Source organism: Rhinolophus sinicus, linkage group LG05 (assembly GCF_036562045.2).
Source record: "Rhinolophus sinicus isolate RSC01 linkage group LG05, ASM3656204v1, whole genome shotgun sequence".
Lineage (NCBI taxonomy): Eukaryota > Metazoa > Chordata > Mammalia > Chiroptera > Rhinolophidae > Rhinolophus > Rhinolophus sinicus.
In genome coordinates, this window is record NC_133755.1 from 170,516,913 (window position 1) to 170,532,074 (window position 15,162).

Consider the following 15,162-nt stretch of genomic DNA (forward strand, 5'->3'; position numbering starts at 1 on the left):
AAAACGTTCTTAACAGTTTTGTTCTGATCTTACTCTATTCACGCTCACTGACTGATCTTACCCATGCCCATGCTTTAAATTGATAATTGCAGTTAATGATTTCCATCCATAGAAATAACCTAGTGAGGTTAGATGACTAGCCTGGGATTGATTTTCAGTTCTGCTAGTTGTGTGACCTTGGGCAAGTTACTTAAACTCCTTGTGCCTTAGTTTCCTCATTTCTCAAATTGGGGAAAAAATAACCAAATATATATAAACACAGAGCCTAGCATATTAACTACTGCGAGCCCACCCTCAATTTTATCAAGCTAATGTTGATTCATTTGTCAGGTTTCAGTTTAGATGTTACTTCCTCCAGGAAGCCTTTCCTGATGTTCCAAATCTAGTTTGATCCTCCTTCCATGTGCTGTCATAATGCTGTCTAATTGCCCTATTACCCCTGTCTTGGTGTTTATTACATTCATTGTAATTGCTGATTTATCTGCCATAGCTCTCATCACTCATAAGCTCTGTGATGGCAGTGATGGAATCCAACTTGGACGTCTGTGTGTCCCTGGGGCCTGGCACACAGTAGTACTTAATACATATTTGCTGAATGAGTGGTTGGTGGTCTGAGATAGTTGGGGATGATGTACCTAAGGGCTTTCATTCTTTGTGGTCACATCAGTAGATTTTATAGGTCAGAAAACTATGTCACCAGTTTTGTTGTGGTTGAGTATCCTAGACAACTGACTCACCATCTAACTCATAGAAGACCATACTGTAAGCCCAAAGGAAACTTTTTTAAACTTGTTGCGATGGTTCAAGTATGCTAAGGAACACTTCTATGGGACCTTACTTGGGAATATAATTCGTGCCTGTCCTATCACATAACGCTGAGATGCTGTTCTGTATGAAGGGGTGATGTTTGGCTTTATAGGATGCTGCAGCCTGCTGTAAGGTCCTCAGAGCACAGGTGGTCGTAGTGCGCTGAGGACCTTTGCACTTGTACTCTTTCCAAATATCTGAGGGGCTGCTGTATCGGAAGGGATGCGGCTTAGTGGGTCTGACTGCAAGAGACAGGAAGTTGAAGGAATGCAGACGTTTCTTCTTTAGTGCAAAGAACTTTCTAACTGGAGAAGCTGTCTGCAGATGAGTGGGCAACCCTGGAGGTAATGAGTTCCCATCACTGCTTGTGTTCAAGCATAGTGGGAGCAACCCTGGGCACTGGTACCTAGAAGGAGATGGATGAGTGGGGGTGAAGAGTCCTTCTAATCCTGAGCTTGGGCCATGCCTTGCTTGCTCGCTCGTGGACCATTGAGTTACGTGCTGTGCCCACATTGTAAGAACAAATGCCAAATTACCCATCAGCAAAAAACAACATCAACTTAATTATAGAAACCATTTGGATGGATGATTCTGTGTGATATCTTGAAGTTAATGTTAATTAGCACCACTGCCAAATCACTTATTGGTTTTGTTTGTTTTGATCTCTTGGTAAAGGTGTGTCTGTATCTTGCCTTTAGCGTAAGCATGGCCTGTGTGATGTAGGAAGGTAGACTATAATGGTCCAAGATAGGTAATTGAATTATTAAGTGGATTTTGCAATGGTATGTTCTCCTAATAGCCTATGATTTGATTCTGGAACCTTAAGTTTATTTTGCATAGGTTGTTTAGGAAATACTATTAAATTCACTTTTTTTCCTCCCAAATCAGGATCACACCCACCCCACTTGGAGAAGGGAAGAGTACAGTTACAATTGGGCTTGTACAGGCACTGACTGCACACTTGAACATCAACTCTTTTGCCTGTCTGAGGCAGCCTTCTCAGGGGCCAACTTTCGGAGTTAAAGGTACTTTATTTAACAACTGGTATAATTTTCAGAGCAAAATTGCAGTGGGAGAAAAGTTTAAAAAGAACATATCAACAGATGTGGCGTTAAAACCTGTCAGAGGAACGAGTGCATTTCACCCCTCCATGCGTTCCTCACACGCGCTCAGGTCACCCCAAGGTGGTTCTCCTGCAGAGGGAACTGCCATGGGGTTTTAGTGGAGCCACCCACGCCACCCCCCTTCCCGACCGGATTCCTTAGTTTCCTGAACAGTGCGCGCCCCCCACCCGGGCTCTTGCTCAGGAGTCCCGCCTTGAGCAGAAAGAAGCCTTCTCTATCATCAGAACCTACTTTGCCAAGCGATTTTGAAACTCTGCCATTGTATTGGTGTTTTATCACCCCAACCATGATGAAAGTTCTTTCCATCCAAACAGTTAGAGACCCTCGGTAGGGCCCCAAGTCTTGTCTCATTCGGAGTCACTGTGGGGGCCTGAGGAGCTCTGGAGACTGGACTGGCCGTGGACGGGGATGTGATGGAATCGTCTTTGGCTGTGCTTGGGCTGACTTCTGGCACCATCACATTCACTACTCTTTCTTCACAGAATTATCATGAAATACTTCTCCAGCTCACTTTACAACAGCGTTTATTGCTGCAATTAGTGTTTGTTCTTGGCACTTTGAGGTTTTTAGCAGTATTATATTTATATTACCCTTACAAATATTAAAAATTCCTGACCCCTTAAGTACTGATAACCCATAGCATATCATGTGTTATGTAGTGGCGTGAGAACTCAACTTGGAGCAAGAAGGCCGAGGTTTTATTCATGGCTGTGTCTCTTACTGCTGTGTGACCTTGAGCCAGTCATAACTTCTCTGAGCTGCATCTGTAAAAGCATAAAAAGGCTTATAGTACCAGGCTTACCGAGTTATTGGGAGGACCAAAGGAGATAGCATCTAAAAAACAGGGTAAACTGTAACGTGCTATGGACATGGAAGGAATCCTGATTGTTTAGGAAAGAGTTTTAACGTAATAACTTTAAAGTTATTAAAGTTTTTAATGCAATAACTTTACTATTTTGAGGGACAAGCAGCATGATGACTCTTATATACTATTTAAAATAAATTGACCGAAGTTCATAATGTGTTAGACTGAGTTAATCAGATGGGGTTTTTTTTAACAAAGTTTTTTGATACTTCAATGCACGTTCAGTTTAGATGAAGCATAGCCTCATAAACCTAATAAAATTAACGAAGTCATCTCCTATTTGCTATAATGGCATTTCCTGTATTATTTTTACCCTTTTTTTAAACAAGGAAACGGAAGTGCTTCAGTTGCAGAATTGGGCATAGTGTGAACTTTTCCGCCTCCTGTTCTGCTTCGATAGACAGCTCATGTTTCTCACTGCCTATTATTCCATCTGGGTGTGTGTGTGGGGGGAGTGTGCCTCCTTGTTGGGTTCAGGGAGCCATGTCCCTAGGGCCTGTTCATCGGTGTAGCTCTATTTGGCGACTCATTGTAAACGGTGCCTACTCTTGTTTAGGAGGAGCTGCGGGTGGTGGATATGCCCAGGTCATTCCCATGGAGGAGGTAAGATCGCAAAGGGACACATGTTATGTGTCACTGTTTTTCCTTCCCGGCACCTTTTTTTCTGTGCTCCCATAAACACAGGCCCACCATCCTTTCTCCTCAACCGCAAAGTCATAAATAAGGCCCCAAAAACCAAAAATATCTGCATGACCCATTTGGTGGCAAAACCTGACATACTGTTATGAACTATTTGTGGATTTTGTCTATGCCATTTGATGGAAATATTCATATATTTTGCTGCAGAAATATTGCTTTTAATGAATGGATGCTAACCTAGACGCTGCTTGGGGTGTTTTATAAATAAATTATGTGTACATCACACTACCTTTCTAAATTCCAAAAAAACTTCTGAATCCCGAAACCCAGCTGGCCTGCAGGGTTCTGGATAAGAGGATGTAGACCTACGAGTATATCGCTGTCGGTCATTTGCTATACTGCCAAATTCAGGAAACGTGGACTTTTCCCTTCTGTAAATTGAGACTCAAAAATCAAAAATAGTTCCCAAGAAAAATGGACAGAAAGGGCCAATGGGTTTAACTCCTATTTCTCTGAGAACCCCTCTGCACCCTGATAATTACTCCCTTGTTCGTTCCCTGTATCTAATCAGTAACCAGGTCTCATCAGTTCTACTCTTTGCTTCAATCCCTTATTTCAGGCCCTGAGAAATCTTCCTAAAGCCCAAATCTAAGCAGGTCCAATGTATTGCAGTCACGTTGAAATACACTCTCAGGGTAGCTGCTAGGAGCCTAGTAAGGAGACTGGGGGGAAAGATGGTGGTGACTTGGCCCAGGGCAGTGGCAGTGAAGATGGAAAAAAGCATGACATTGACTTGAGACAAGTTTGCTGATGTTACAGAATTAGATGTGAGGGTGAGAAAAGAGGAGGATTCAAGGATGATATCCAGGATCCGGGGTTGGGCAACTCGATAGAATCATTTATAGAAACGGAGGCTGGGAGAGTAGTAGTAACAGATGTGAGGAGGCTGGAACTGGTGGCAAAGGTGACAGTCATCGGAAGAGTCCTGTGCGGGGCCTGCAGCCATCCAAGTGGGTATAAATAGACAGCTGGAAAGAAAAACTTACGTTCAATTCTACAACGGGCAAAGGATGCAGCAGAAACATCAGGAAAGAAATATTAACGACCCCGTGCATGTTTAGCTTCACTAATAATCAAATTAATCTACAGTAAAACCACTATCAGTTATCATATTATTTGCCCAATTGACAGAGTTGGATTTTTAAAAATAATACCAAGTTTTGACATGGCACTTTTTTGAAATACATTTTTATACACTGCTGGGACATGTATGTTGGTAATACTTTTATGGAGGCGAGTTAGAAATATGTATTGCGTGCCTCAAAAATACTCATGCCCTTTGGCCCAAATACATCCATTTTTAGTTTATCCAGAGGAAAAATTGGCTGTGTGTGCAAATATTTAATTTTAAAACCGTTCATCTTCACAGTTTGTAGCATTAAACAATTGAGGGAAAACCTTAAATGTCTAATAACAGGATTTTAAATTAACTATATTTTGAAGACTCATGATATAAAAATGCTAGTAATATTAACATTAAGTGTAAAATCTAAGGTATAAACTATTATGGTGTCATGATCTCAATATTTCAAATTATAAATATTATAAAATATATATGTATATGCAATTTTTTACATTTTCTAGTGATCACATATTTTGTTACAAAATGAGATTTTAACAAGAAAATGTAAACATTTAATCTTCCAAGAAATGAAAGAAATGCAACTTGAAACAGAACACCACTTTTTCAACTATTAAATTAACTTATTTTTTTAGCCCAAAGGTTACTTTGTTTCTGAAGTAACTGATCTGCCAGCGTTTTGTGGGTGGTATTCCAACTCTTTCAAAAAGCAATTTGGTGATATTATCAAGATCCTTTAACCCAGTAACCACACTGCTGGAAATAATTGCGTATTAGCAATTAATTTTTTTAAAAAAACACTATTTGTATGTATTCTTTATAATTGTAGCCTTCTTTGCAAAAGTGAAAATTTGGAAGCAGCTTAAATATCCAGACGTAGGAGACCGAAAAATTTTGGTACATCTGTTCAGTTATACAGCCCCTATAAATTATTACCTATACATAAACAAAATTGTTACATAAGAATAAGTTCTTTAAAACAGGAGGTATAAAATTACAAGTATGCTGATTCTACAAATATGTGTACACATAGGACTGAAAGGAAAATAGAAGAATTAATAGAGTTGTGAGAATGATATATTTTCTATTTCTCAGACTTTCTGTCATATTTTATTTTTTTAAGATTTTTATTAAAAATATAGCAAACATACAATATTATACTAGTTTCAGATGTACACCATAGTTATTCAACATTTATATACCTAAACAAGTGATGTCATATTCTATATTGTTCTATTTGTTACTGTTTGTTTTATGCCCTGCTACGTTCCAAAGTATTTTTGATGAGATTATTTTCTAAATCATAAAACAGTGCATAAAAGGAAATGAAAATGAGGAAAACAAAATAAGGCCAGATCACTAAGCCCTTCAGAATATTTCACCCTTAACCCGAGAAAGAAAGAATTTGCAACAGAGAGTGGGCTCGAGAGTTCTTTATTGTCAGGTGGTAGGCCCTGACATCGATTTTCTGACTTCAGCTGTTTTATGGACTCAGTTCATAAAAAGGAGATGTAATTAGTGTAATACTTTATTTATTTAGAAAGTCCTCAACTACTGCCATAGTTGCTTGAAACAAGTAGAAAGATGTTTTCATTTCATTTGTAGTTCAACCTTCACTTGACGGGGGACATCCATGCCATCACCGCTGCCAATAACTTATTGGCTGCTGCCATCGACACAAGGATTTTGCATGAAAACACTCAAACTGATAAGGTGAGAAAAGTTTCTCCGTGGCCATTTGGGGCATCGTATCCTGGGATTCCTGGATTCATAAGGAGTTCATGGAAAAAATTCTGGAGCCTGTAAACTCTGAAATTTTATTCAACATTTTGTGAATTTCTGTATGTCCTCCTTTCTTGGGGAGCATATCCATACTTTGGTTGGATTCTCGAATGACGTTATGACCACTGCCAAGTTTGGGGGAGAATTGTGTTAATTGTACTTTTTAAGCCCAATACTCTTTGAGACAAGTCTCTTTAGTTTTGAAGGTAGTTGGTCTGCCAATCCTCTACATGCTTCCCATAGATCTGATCTCTGTTCTGTACTAAGGGGAGTGGAGAGAGGGCTTTTAAGACTAGTGTTACATGCACTATCCTATTTGTGCTGTTAGAGAGGTCGGACCCCTGTTGGCTTCAGGTGCATGCAGTCTGAGAGGCAAACCACACACCTGAAGGGGACAGAGTACCAGACACTAATTCTTCAGAGACATAAGACCTGGATGAAAAGTTGGATTTTCTTGCTCTTTTACAAGGGTCCTGACTACCTCCAATTAAAATAACTTCCTAGTGAGTTTGTGAAGCCAAATACAGATAAATACTAATTTGATAGTTATAAGGCTGTAGATCAAGAAATATATATTTATGCAAACTCTTTGCAATGTGCATTATGTCAGCTCTAGTCAGATTTATTAAAATGACAGAACTTAAGGCTACATTGTTTATATTAGCCAAGAATTTTAATAGGGTCTGTAATCTAAACAGTTTGGTTATAAATGTAATGAACTTTGTCATATCCTGTGAATTGTCCAAGTTCATGGTTGGCCCTTAAACTTTTGTTGGATTTTATTTTTGTTTTGTGTCCTTAGGCTCTGTATAATCGACTGGTTCCTTTAGCGAATGGTGTTCGAGAATTTTCAAAAATTCAACTTGCTCGGCTGAAAGTAAGTTCCCAGTTACGGTTCTTTAAAAAGAAAATGTCATAGAGACAAATCAGAAAAATTGCCAAAGCCAGAAATTTTGAACTTGGTTTGATTTGGGTTTTCAGATACTCTTTTTGGTGTTAAACTCTAAAGAGACAGACTCATACAGCAGAGCGAGCGCAAAGCCAAAAGCCTGAGACCTGGATCCTACACCAAAGAGCAGGGTGGACAAATTAGGTCTCCATGTCTTCATCTATGAAATAAGAGGAGCGCTCTGCTGATCTAGAGAGTCCTAGTCAACAAACAAATGAGAATATCCAAGAATCCTTCTCTTTCATGAAATTTCTTCAATTTCTAGGAAGATAAAGCCTTTGAAAATTCATCTATCTCAGTTTTTGGTGCAGCAAGATATTCAGATTGTAATTGTGGAAGCGATCTTAATTTTTTTCATATTATCATTTTCTAGTGCAATTTGCTGCTTGTCCTACTAATCACGTTGATTTCCCCTTGCTCTTCTTCAGAGACTAAAAACTAAATTGAATGGTATGATTTACAGCCACTGCTTGGTAGTAATTGGTTTTAAAAAATTCACTCCCTTGCTTCGTACTGAACCAAGGTCAGTTTGTCAAGAGTAATGCATAGTCTTCTGCCCTCAGCAGCTACAACATAGAGTTTCTGTTTCCGAGATTCTTTTCTTACAGTTCTTCATTAAAACCCCCTTTCTTAGAATGTTTCCTTTACAGAAATAGATGTATTAACCGTGTCAATGTTCTTTTTTTCTGAGTGAATTAGACATTACTAGTTTTGAAAACATAGACATAAACTTTACTTGAATTATTGGTATTTGGATTTGAAAAGAAGAACTAATGAACTGGAGCATCGTTGTACGGTGTGTCCCTTCTGAGCACAGTACCTGGTGGCCATGTGGAGCGAGTGGCCCGAGAGCTTCCATCTGAGATAGCGTAGTCAGCGAGCACGTGTTTACTGCCGACTGTGCTGATTTTCAGATCTGTCATTTTTTTAATAACATTTTTTATTAGTTTCAGGTGTACAAACAACATAATGATTAGACATTTACACCCCTCACAAAGTGATAACCTCACTATGTCTACCACCCCTCTGACATTGTACATAGCTGGGTTTTTTTGTTTTCTTTTTTAATTTATTGGGGTGACAATTGTTAGTAAAATTACATAGATTTCAGGTGTACAATTCTGTATTACATCATCTATAAAGTACATAGCTGTTACAATACCGTTGACTGTATTCCCTATGCTGTACTTTACATCCCATGAGGGGAAAAAAAAAAAAAAAATTTATATATCTATATATATATATATATATATATATATATAAAATTATAGTTGACAGTATTATTTTATCTTAGTTTCAGGTGTACAGCGCAGTGGTTAGGCATTTATATAATCTATAAAGTATTCCCCCCCATAAGTCCAGTGCCCATCTGACACCCTACATAGTCTTTACAACATTATTGATTATATTCCCCATACTGTATGTCACTTCCCCATGACTATTTTGTAACTACCAATTTGTACTTCCAATCCCTTCATCTTTCTCACCCATCCCCCAATCCCCCTCCCATCTCAAAACCATCTGTTCTCTGTATCTATGAGTCTATTTCTGTTTTGTTTGCTCGTTATTCTGTTCTTTAGATTCCACATATAAGTGACATCAGATCCGTCATTTTAAGGATATGTTACAAATTTCACTGTCTTCCACTTATAGGCGTTATTGGGCCTTCAGCATTTATTTATGAGTTGGCCTAGCCTGAAATTGATGTGAAGTTCAACTTCAGTTTTTTTCAAAAGGTTTTCCTAGTCATGGAGAACATGAAGAGGGATCATTCTGATTACATTTTGCTTTCTCTTCTTTCTAAAATTAAGTGCATTTTTTTTCAATCATTAGAAACTGGGAATAAATAAGACTGATCCGAGCACACTGACGGAAGAGGAAGTGAGGAAATTCTCCCGTCTCAACATTGACCCCTCCACCATCACGTGGCAGAGAGGTGGGTGCCGATGTAACCTCAGGGAGCGACGTATGTTCCAGCCGAAGCTCTTACGTCAGCTTCCCAGAGGCATAATTCTATTAGGTTAGTGCAAAAGTAGTTGCGGTTTTTGCCATTTTTTTTAACCTTTTAAACCGCAATTACTTTCGCACCAACCTGATATTTCCTCCTATTGTCCGCAAAGCTGGTGTTTCCTAATCCCTTTATCTCACCATCCTTGTCTCTCAGCCCTGCCTCCTATTAGGAGAAAAGGCTGCGCCCCGACTTAAACCAACTGCTTTGTATGGGCTCAGTCCATCCACTCCTACGCCTTCCAATTTCTAAGGAAAATTACTTATTTTTCTCTTTTGTCTCTTCTCTGGCTTCTTGTTCTGTATTTTTGTTTTTTGGTTTTTTTTTTAATCTTAAAGTCCTGCTGCCCTCTCGACCTGCCGCCCTAATTTCTTCCTTTCATTTCCTCACCACTAGCTCCTAAGTTCTTAAATTTGTGTTTTCAGTGCTGAAATGTTTCCTCTGACTTTAGTGGCTTCTAGCCACTTACGAGAATACCCTGTAACACTTCAAATACAATGTGAGGGACTCCCCATTGTCTCCGTCCTGACCACCCTCTTAGCCGTGACACTGCCTCCCTTCTGTCACACTACCCTCTACAAGGGTGTGACCGGAAAAGCCCTAAACGTGGAGTCAGGAGCTGTGAGTGTGTGTCTCCACCCCGCCTCTAACTTACACTGTGTTATTCTGAGCAAGCCATGTACGTGTTCTCGGCCTCGGTCTCTCAGAGATGGAAATGGAGATGGGAACAAACACTTAGAGGAACATGCAGGTAGCATTTGATGAAACCTGTGGTGCTGCAGAAAGCTTAGATGGTATGTGTTCCTGGTCCTTCCTGTGTGCTTCTCAGACCTGCCTACGCACTTTCCCCAGTTCTACCCACTTCCATTTTTATCAGATGCCTGATTCATTGCCATTGCCTTTTCATAGATATTCTTGCTTTCATTTCATCCCCTAATTCAGTAAGTTCATATTGTAGAGATGTTCTGTCATTTCCTTGCTCAGAAGCCTCCATCATGTGTGATGAAATCCTGCCCCTCCTCCCATCCTGGGTGGGATAAAATTGCCACCACATAGTTTGACCTAAGGCCCACTGTGGTGTGGCTCCATGTGCTTTTGCTCTCTGTCAGCTTTCCAGATGGATGGGCGTACCTTCATCCTTCTGCCTGCCCTTGCCCAGCCATCCTCACCCGTCTCCCTGTCTCTGCCCTCCCAGGCACAGCCCTGTCTCTGCCCTCCCAGACACTCTTTTGTGACGCTTCCCTCCTGGGAATCCATTCAAACAGTTCATTAAGAATTTAGTGTTTTCCCACAAACCACGAGGTGGAGAGACAAAGGCAGAGATTGAGTCTTAGCTCTACCATTTATGAGCTATGCAACTTTCAACAAACGATTTACTCAGTTTCTTCTGTAAAATGAAGTAATAATTAGTCTCCCCTTCTCACAGGCCCATTGCACCATGGGAGTGCTTTCCAAACTCTAAAGCACCAACCAAATAATCAGTAGATGCCCTTGTGATAATAGTTGTGTGATGTAGTATTTCTGTGTGTTTTTGTCTCCCAAACTAGAGTAAAATCTCTTTGGAAAGTTTTAAAAATATTTTTTTATTATAAAAGTAACAACAAATAAAGATTTTTGAAATGTCTAAAAAGAATAAGAAACATTTTGCTATACTAATAAAACTATTTCAGGTTTTTTTGTGCATCTGGATTTTGTGTATAACTCCAATGCTAATTTAGACGTGAAGATTTTATGTCCTACTGCTTCATTTGTATCATAATATGCATGTTTCATTTTGTTAGCTCTTTGTTGTAATGGTAATTTTAAATGCTTCTAGAATATTCCTTTGTGGATAAACCACAGTTTACTTAATTAAGCATGCCTCTATTATTGAATAGACCAACACCATTTTAATAATGGACATGAATATTTTCAGCATTTTATTGGGAAGACTACATTCTTTTAAGTATACTGGAAAGGTTAATTATTACAACACCTTTATATCCAAAACGCATAGTCAAGGCATTTATGAGTTTATGTTACTCTTTAAAACTTTTTCAGAGCTTTACTTGTGAAAGAAAAATCATGCTGGTGGAAATTAAGAGTATTTCAAACCAAGCTTGTGGATATGCTAAGAGAGAAATTTTCACACAGGTGGGCATTTTCCCACACCTGTTTTTTTGGTTCCAGCTACAGCAACCTTCAGAAAGGGGCAGTGGCTCAGCCCTGTGGGTCTTGGGACAGAAAGGCTACATATTCCATCATACCTTGGGCTAATGTTCAGATTGGTTTTCTCTCTGAGAAGTCAGAAAGGACTGAAGCATTCCGTGGTTGCAAGTCAATTTTAATGGAAGTGGCAACCTAAAAAAGTATTCCAGATAAATACTAGAATAATACTGTTTAGGGCACTAAAGCGAAGAAAATGTTACTGCCATAGACAAGCCACCTGGGTCCAGAGGAGTTTGAGATGACATTTAGTAAGTAGTTTAGCTCTTATTCTCATGAATAAATATCAAAAATGGGACTCTTCATCAGATGAATTGAAGACATTTGATATCGGGTTTGTTTGTTTTTTTAAAGGTGGTATGGGTTTAGACCTAAAAATACTGTAACCCTTGTTAGGAGATTAGATCTTGATTATGACTTGATAACTAGAGAGGGGACACTCAGGGACTGTGTGGGGCTGAGAACCTCTTCTCAGACCATGTGGCTGTCACATCTTTAATGGTCACCCCTTTCCTGTCGTCCTGGTGTTTCTTGCACCCTATACCTCATATCAGAAGCTTAAAGTCCTCGTGTGCCTGTAGCAACAGGGTGGAACCGGGAGCTGATAGCCTATCCCAGGAACACTTAACATGAGCAGAAGAAACAGTAGACATAGAGCCACTTTGTTGTTCCTAGGGGGGCACGACCCCTGCCTCTCTGAGCACTGGAACTCCTCAGGGCTCACAGTCTTCCCTTCTCCCCATCTCGATGGTGTGTCCCTTTCTTGGCTGTGAGAACAATGGCCCACAAGTCGCAGTCATCCACAGGGAACTGCCATCAGGTTCCTGGTTCCCAGCGTTGCCTGACAGCCCTGCAGAGAATCATTGCAGTTCTTGCCCTGAAACCAAAATAGCGGACCTGCCCCCGAGGGCGTACCTTGTACACCCCAGACCCTGAGCGGCTGTGGTTCCTAGGCCGTTAGGCTCACTCCGTCCCTCAAGACGTAGTCAGCACTGTCGTACTAAAAGGACCATCTAGAGCAAAGAATAAACAGATTTCTCCACACTCATTCATACTCTCCTTGTCTCCCCTTTGCCAGTAAATGCCTTAGCTCAGAGGCGGGTCTTGTTCATCTTTGTATCCCTGTACAGCTAGCAGGGACCTGGCACACAATTGGCCCTCAGCAGATCTTCCTGGAGTGAAGAGATGTTCCTCATCCCACCTTTGGTTCTATCGTGTGGAGGCCAGGAATTACGTATCACTCACTTAGGGTCACTTTCTCGTATTTTTCTTGTGTGTCAGAGTTTAGTCTTCACATTCCTTCTCTTATGTATCACTGACGCAGTCACACGACTCTCCCTGTACATCAAAAGCGTGTGGCTGTGCGATGCCCTGCTCTGCTGGGTCACCGTACACGCACGGGCGGACTTTCAGTGCCACTGATTATAGTTCATTTCACCAACTTTAATTTTGGGCTTGTTTGTGTTCCCTTTTAAATAAAAAACAGCTGAACTTCCAGTAACTAGATCACGTCAATCTTGTGCCAAGATTGTGTGTACTACACATGAGAGTAAGAAGCGTTTTTACTTTATATGACTCTGCCACGTAGGACTGAGGAATAAGGGCTAGCTCGTGATCAGATTGAGAAGCATTCCTTTCCCTGTATATATACTCTGCTTATATTTGAAAATCGTAAAGAAGGTTTATATGTGTTGAGTGTGTGAGTGTGTACAAATGTGCAAGAGAGAGACTTACATGTGGAGGAGACTGGCAGCAGCTGAGTCAGGGAACAACCAAGGTGGGCAGGTCTGCTCGTGTTTTGTGTGAAAGAAAGGGTACCATTTTCATCCTACAGAAGCTTTCAGTCCCCAGAAACATAATTCCCATCACCATGGTCAGTGCCGTATTATACATTCAGTGAATTGGATCTAAGTTGTCAGTGCGGACAGCTTATTATTTGAAGACCCATAAATTATTAGTGAAGTCTCTGTCCTTCTGGCTTTGTTTCGGGCATTGTCGAATTGATTTTCACTAAAACCAAATCTAGTTTTCACAAACAAAATGCAAATCAGTGCAATTCAAACAAGCCAATAAAAAATGGAGAGAATCGATGCCTGCTTGGGTCATGATTAACTTCTTCCTTCCCCTCATGCTACTTTGCTTTTTAATTGTGCTTCAATGTAGATATATATATCACTTTCACCATTTGTAAGTGTGTAATTAATGCCATTAAATACTACATTCACAAGGCTTTCAATGATTACACCATCACCATTATCTACCCAAAACCTTTCCATCATCCCCAAGAAAAACTCTGTACCCATTAAACGGTAACTCCCCTTCCACCCTCAGCCCCTGGTAACCACTGTTTTACATTCTGTCTCTATGAATTTGCCTATTCTAGGTACCTCATTATAAGTGGAATCTTCTAATATTTGTCCTTCTAGCTTACTTCATCATGCCTTGTATTTCCAGTGTCCATCCATGTTGTAGCATATAGCAAACGTTCATTCCTTTTTATGACTGTATAATGTTCCACTGTACGTGTATACCACGTTTTATTCATTCATCTGTTGGGCACTTGGTTGTTCCCTCCTTTTAGCTATTGTGAATGATGCTGCTATGAACATGGGTGTCCAAATACCCATTCAAGTCCCAGCTTTCTGTTCTACTAGATATATACCTAGAAGTCGAATTGCTGGGTCATGTTCAATATTGAACCTTTTGAGAAACTTAATATCCTTCTTGGGACTCGGGTTTCAGCGTTACATGTCACTGCTTCAGAAATGCTTTTCTGTACTGCCTAGTCAAAACTGGTTCCCGACCCCACGAACGCCCTGACACACATCGTCATACCACCTCCTTCATCTTCTTAAGGCACATGTCATTAGCTGACATTTTCTTGTTTATTTGATCCCTCTCTGTGTCCTCCCCCTGGAGTGTCAGCCCCAGGAAGCAAGACCTTGTCTCTTGCTCGACACGGCTTCCCCGGCACTCAGAACACAGCTAGATGCACACTAGGCCGCTAGGCTGTGCATATTGATTAAATAACCTGTTCTTTTCTCTTTCAGTATTGGATACAAATGACCGGTTTCTACGAAAAATAACGATTGGGCAGGCACACACAGAGAAGGGATATTCCCGGCAGGTAGGTGGCCTTTTCTTCACAGGAATGGCTCTGTTCTTACTAGTATTGGTTTATACTGGCCCAGAAACTGGTTCTCTGCTATTCTCCTTCCTCTGCTGGCAGTGGCCAGTGAGTGTCCCACCGTCTCAGGTTTTGTTTGCAATCCCTCAGCGGGACTGAGAGAGGATCAAAAGGTGGGAAGTCTCCTGTATTATCTTATCCTTTCTTGTGTGATTTTAGTTGTGTTTCTGCAGTGAGCCACTCAGGGTGTCCCTGGAATGTAAATCCTAACATTTTATTACAAACCCGCCCAGTTATTACTACATCTGCATTACAACTAAAAAATGAAAATCTTGGACATATTACTGACGTTTAACAACCAAAGAAAAAACACCTAGTTATTTGACTTAATAGCTTGAGGAATTTTTAAGGATAATGTCTTATTACCCAAATCCAGAGAATGTGGAAGCCAAATTACAATGTCCACTTTCATTTTAATAAGTTTCCAGTGTGGGGCGATGGTGTTTAGGGGATAT

The 15,162-nt window shown here is 40.3% G+C and overlaps 1 protein-coding gene across 1 annotated transcript in view; it reads left to right on the top strand.

The window, feature by feature from the left end:
• The window catches only part of MTHFD1L (methylenetetrahydrofolate dehydrogenase (NADP+ dependent) 1 like), a 187,825-nt gene that overhangs the window by 48,202 nt on the left and 124,461 nt on the right, over positions 1-15,162 (top strand). The window contains exons 12-17 of the mRNA XM_074333706.1: positions 1,696-1,832; positions 3,353-3,399; positions 6,182-6,289; positions 7,161-7,235; positions 9,141-9,243; positions 14,571-14,647. Of these exons, the coding sequence (XP_074189807.1) occupies positions 1,696-1,832; positions 3,353-3,399; positions 6,182-6,289; positions 7,161-7,235; positions 9,141-9,243; positions 14,571-14,647 (547 nt within the window). The remainder of the gene's footprint in view (positions 1-1,695; positions 1,833-3,352; positions 3,400-6,181; positions 6,290-7,160; positions 7,236-9,140; positions 9,244-14,570; positions 14,648-15,162) is intronic.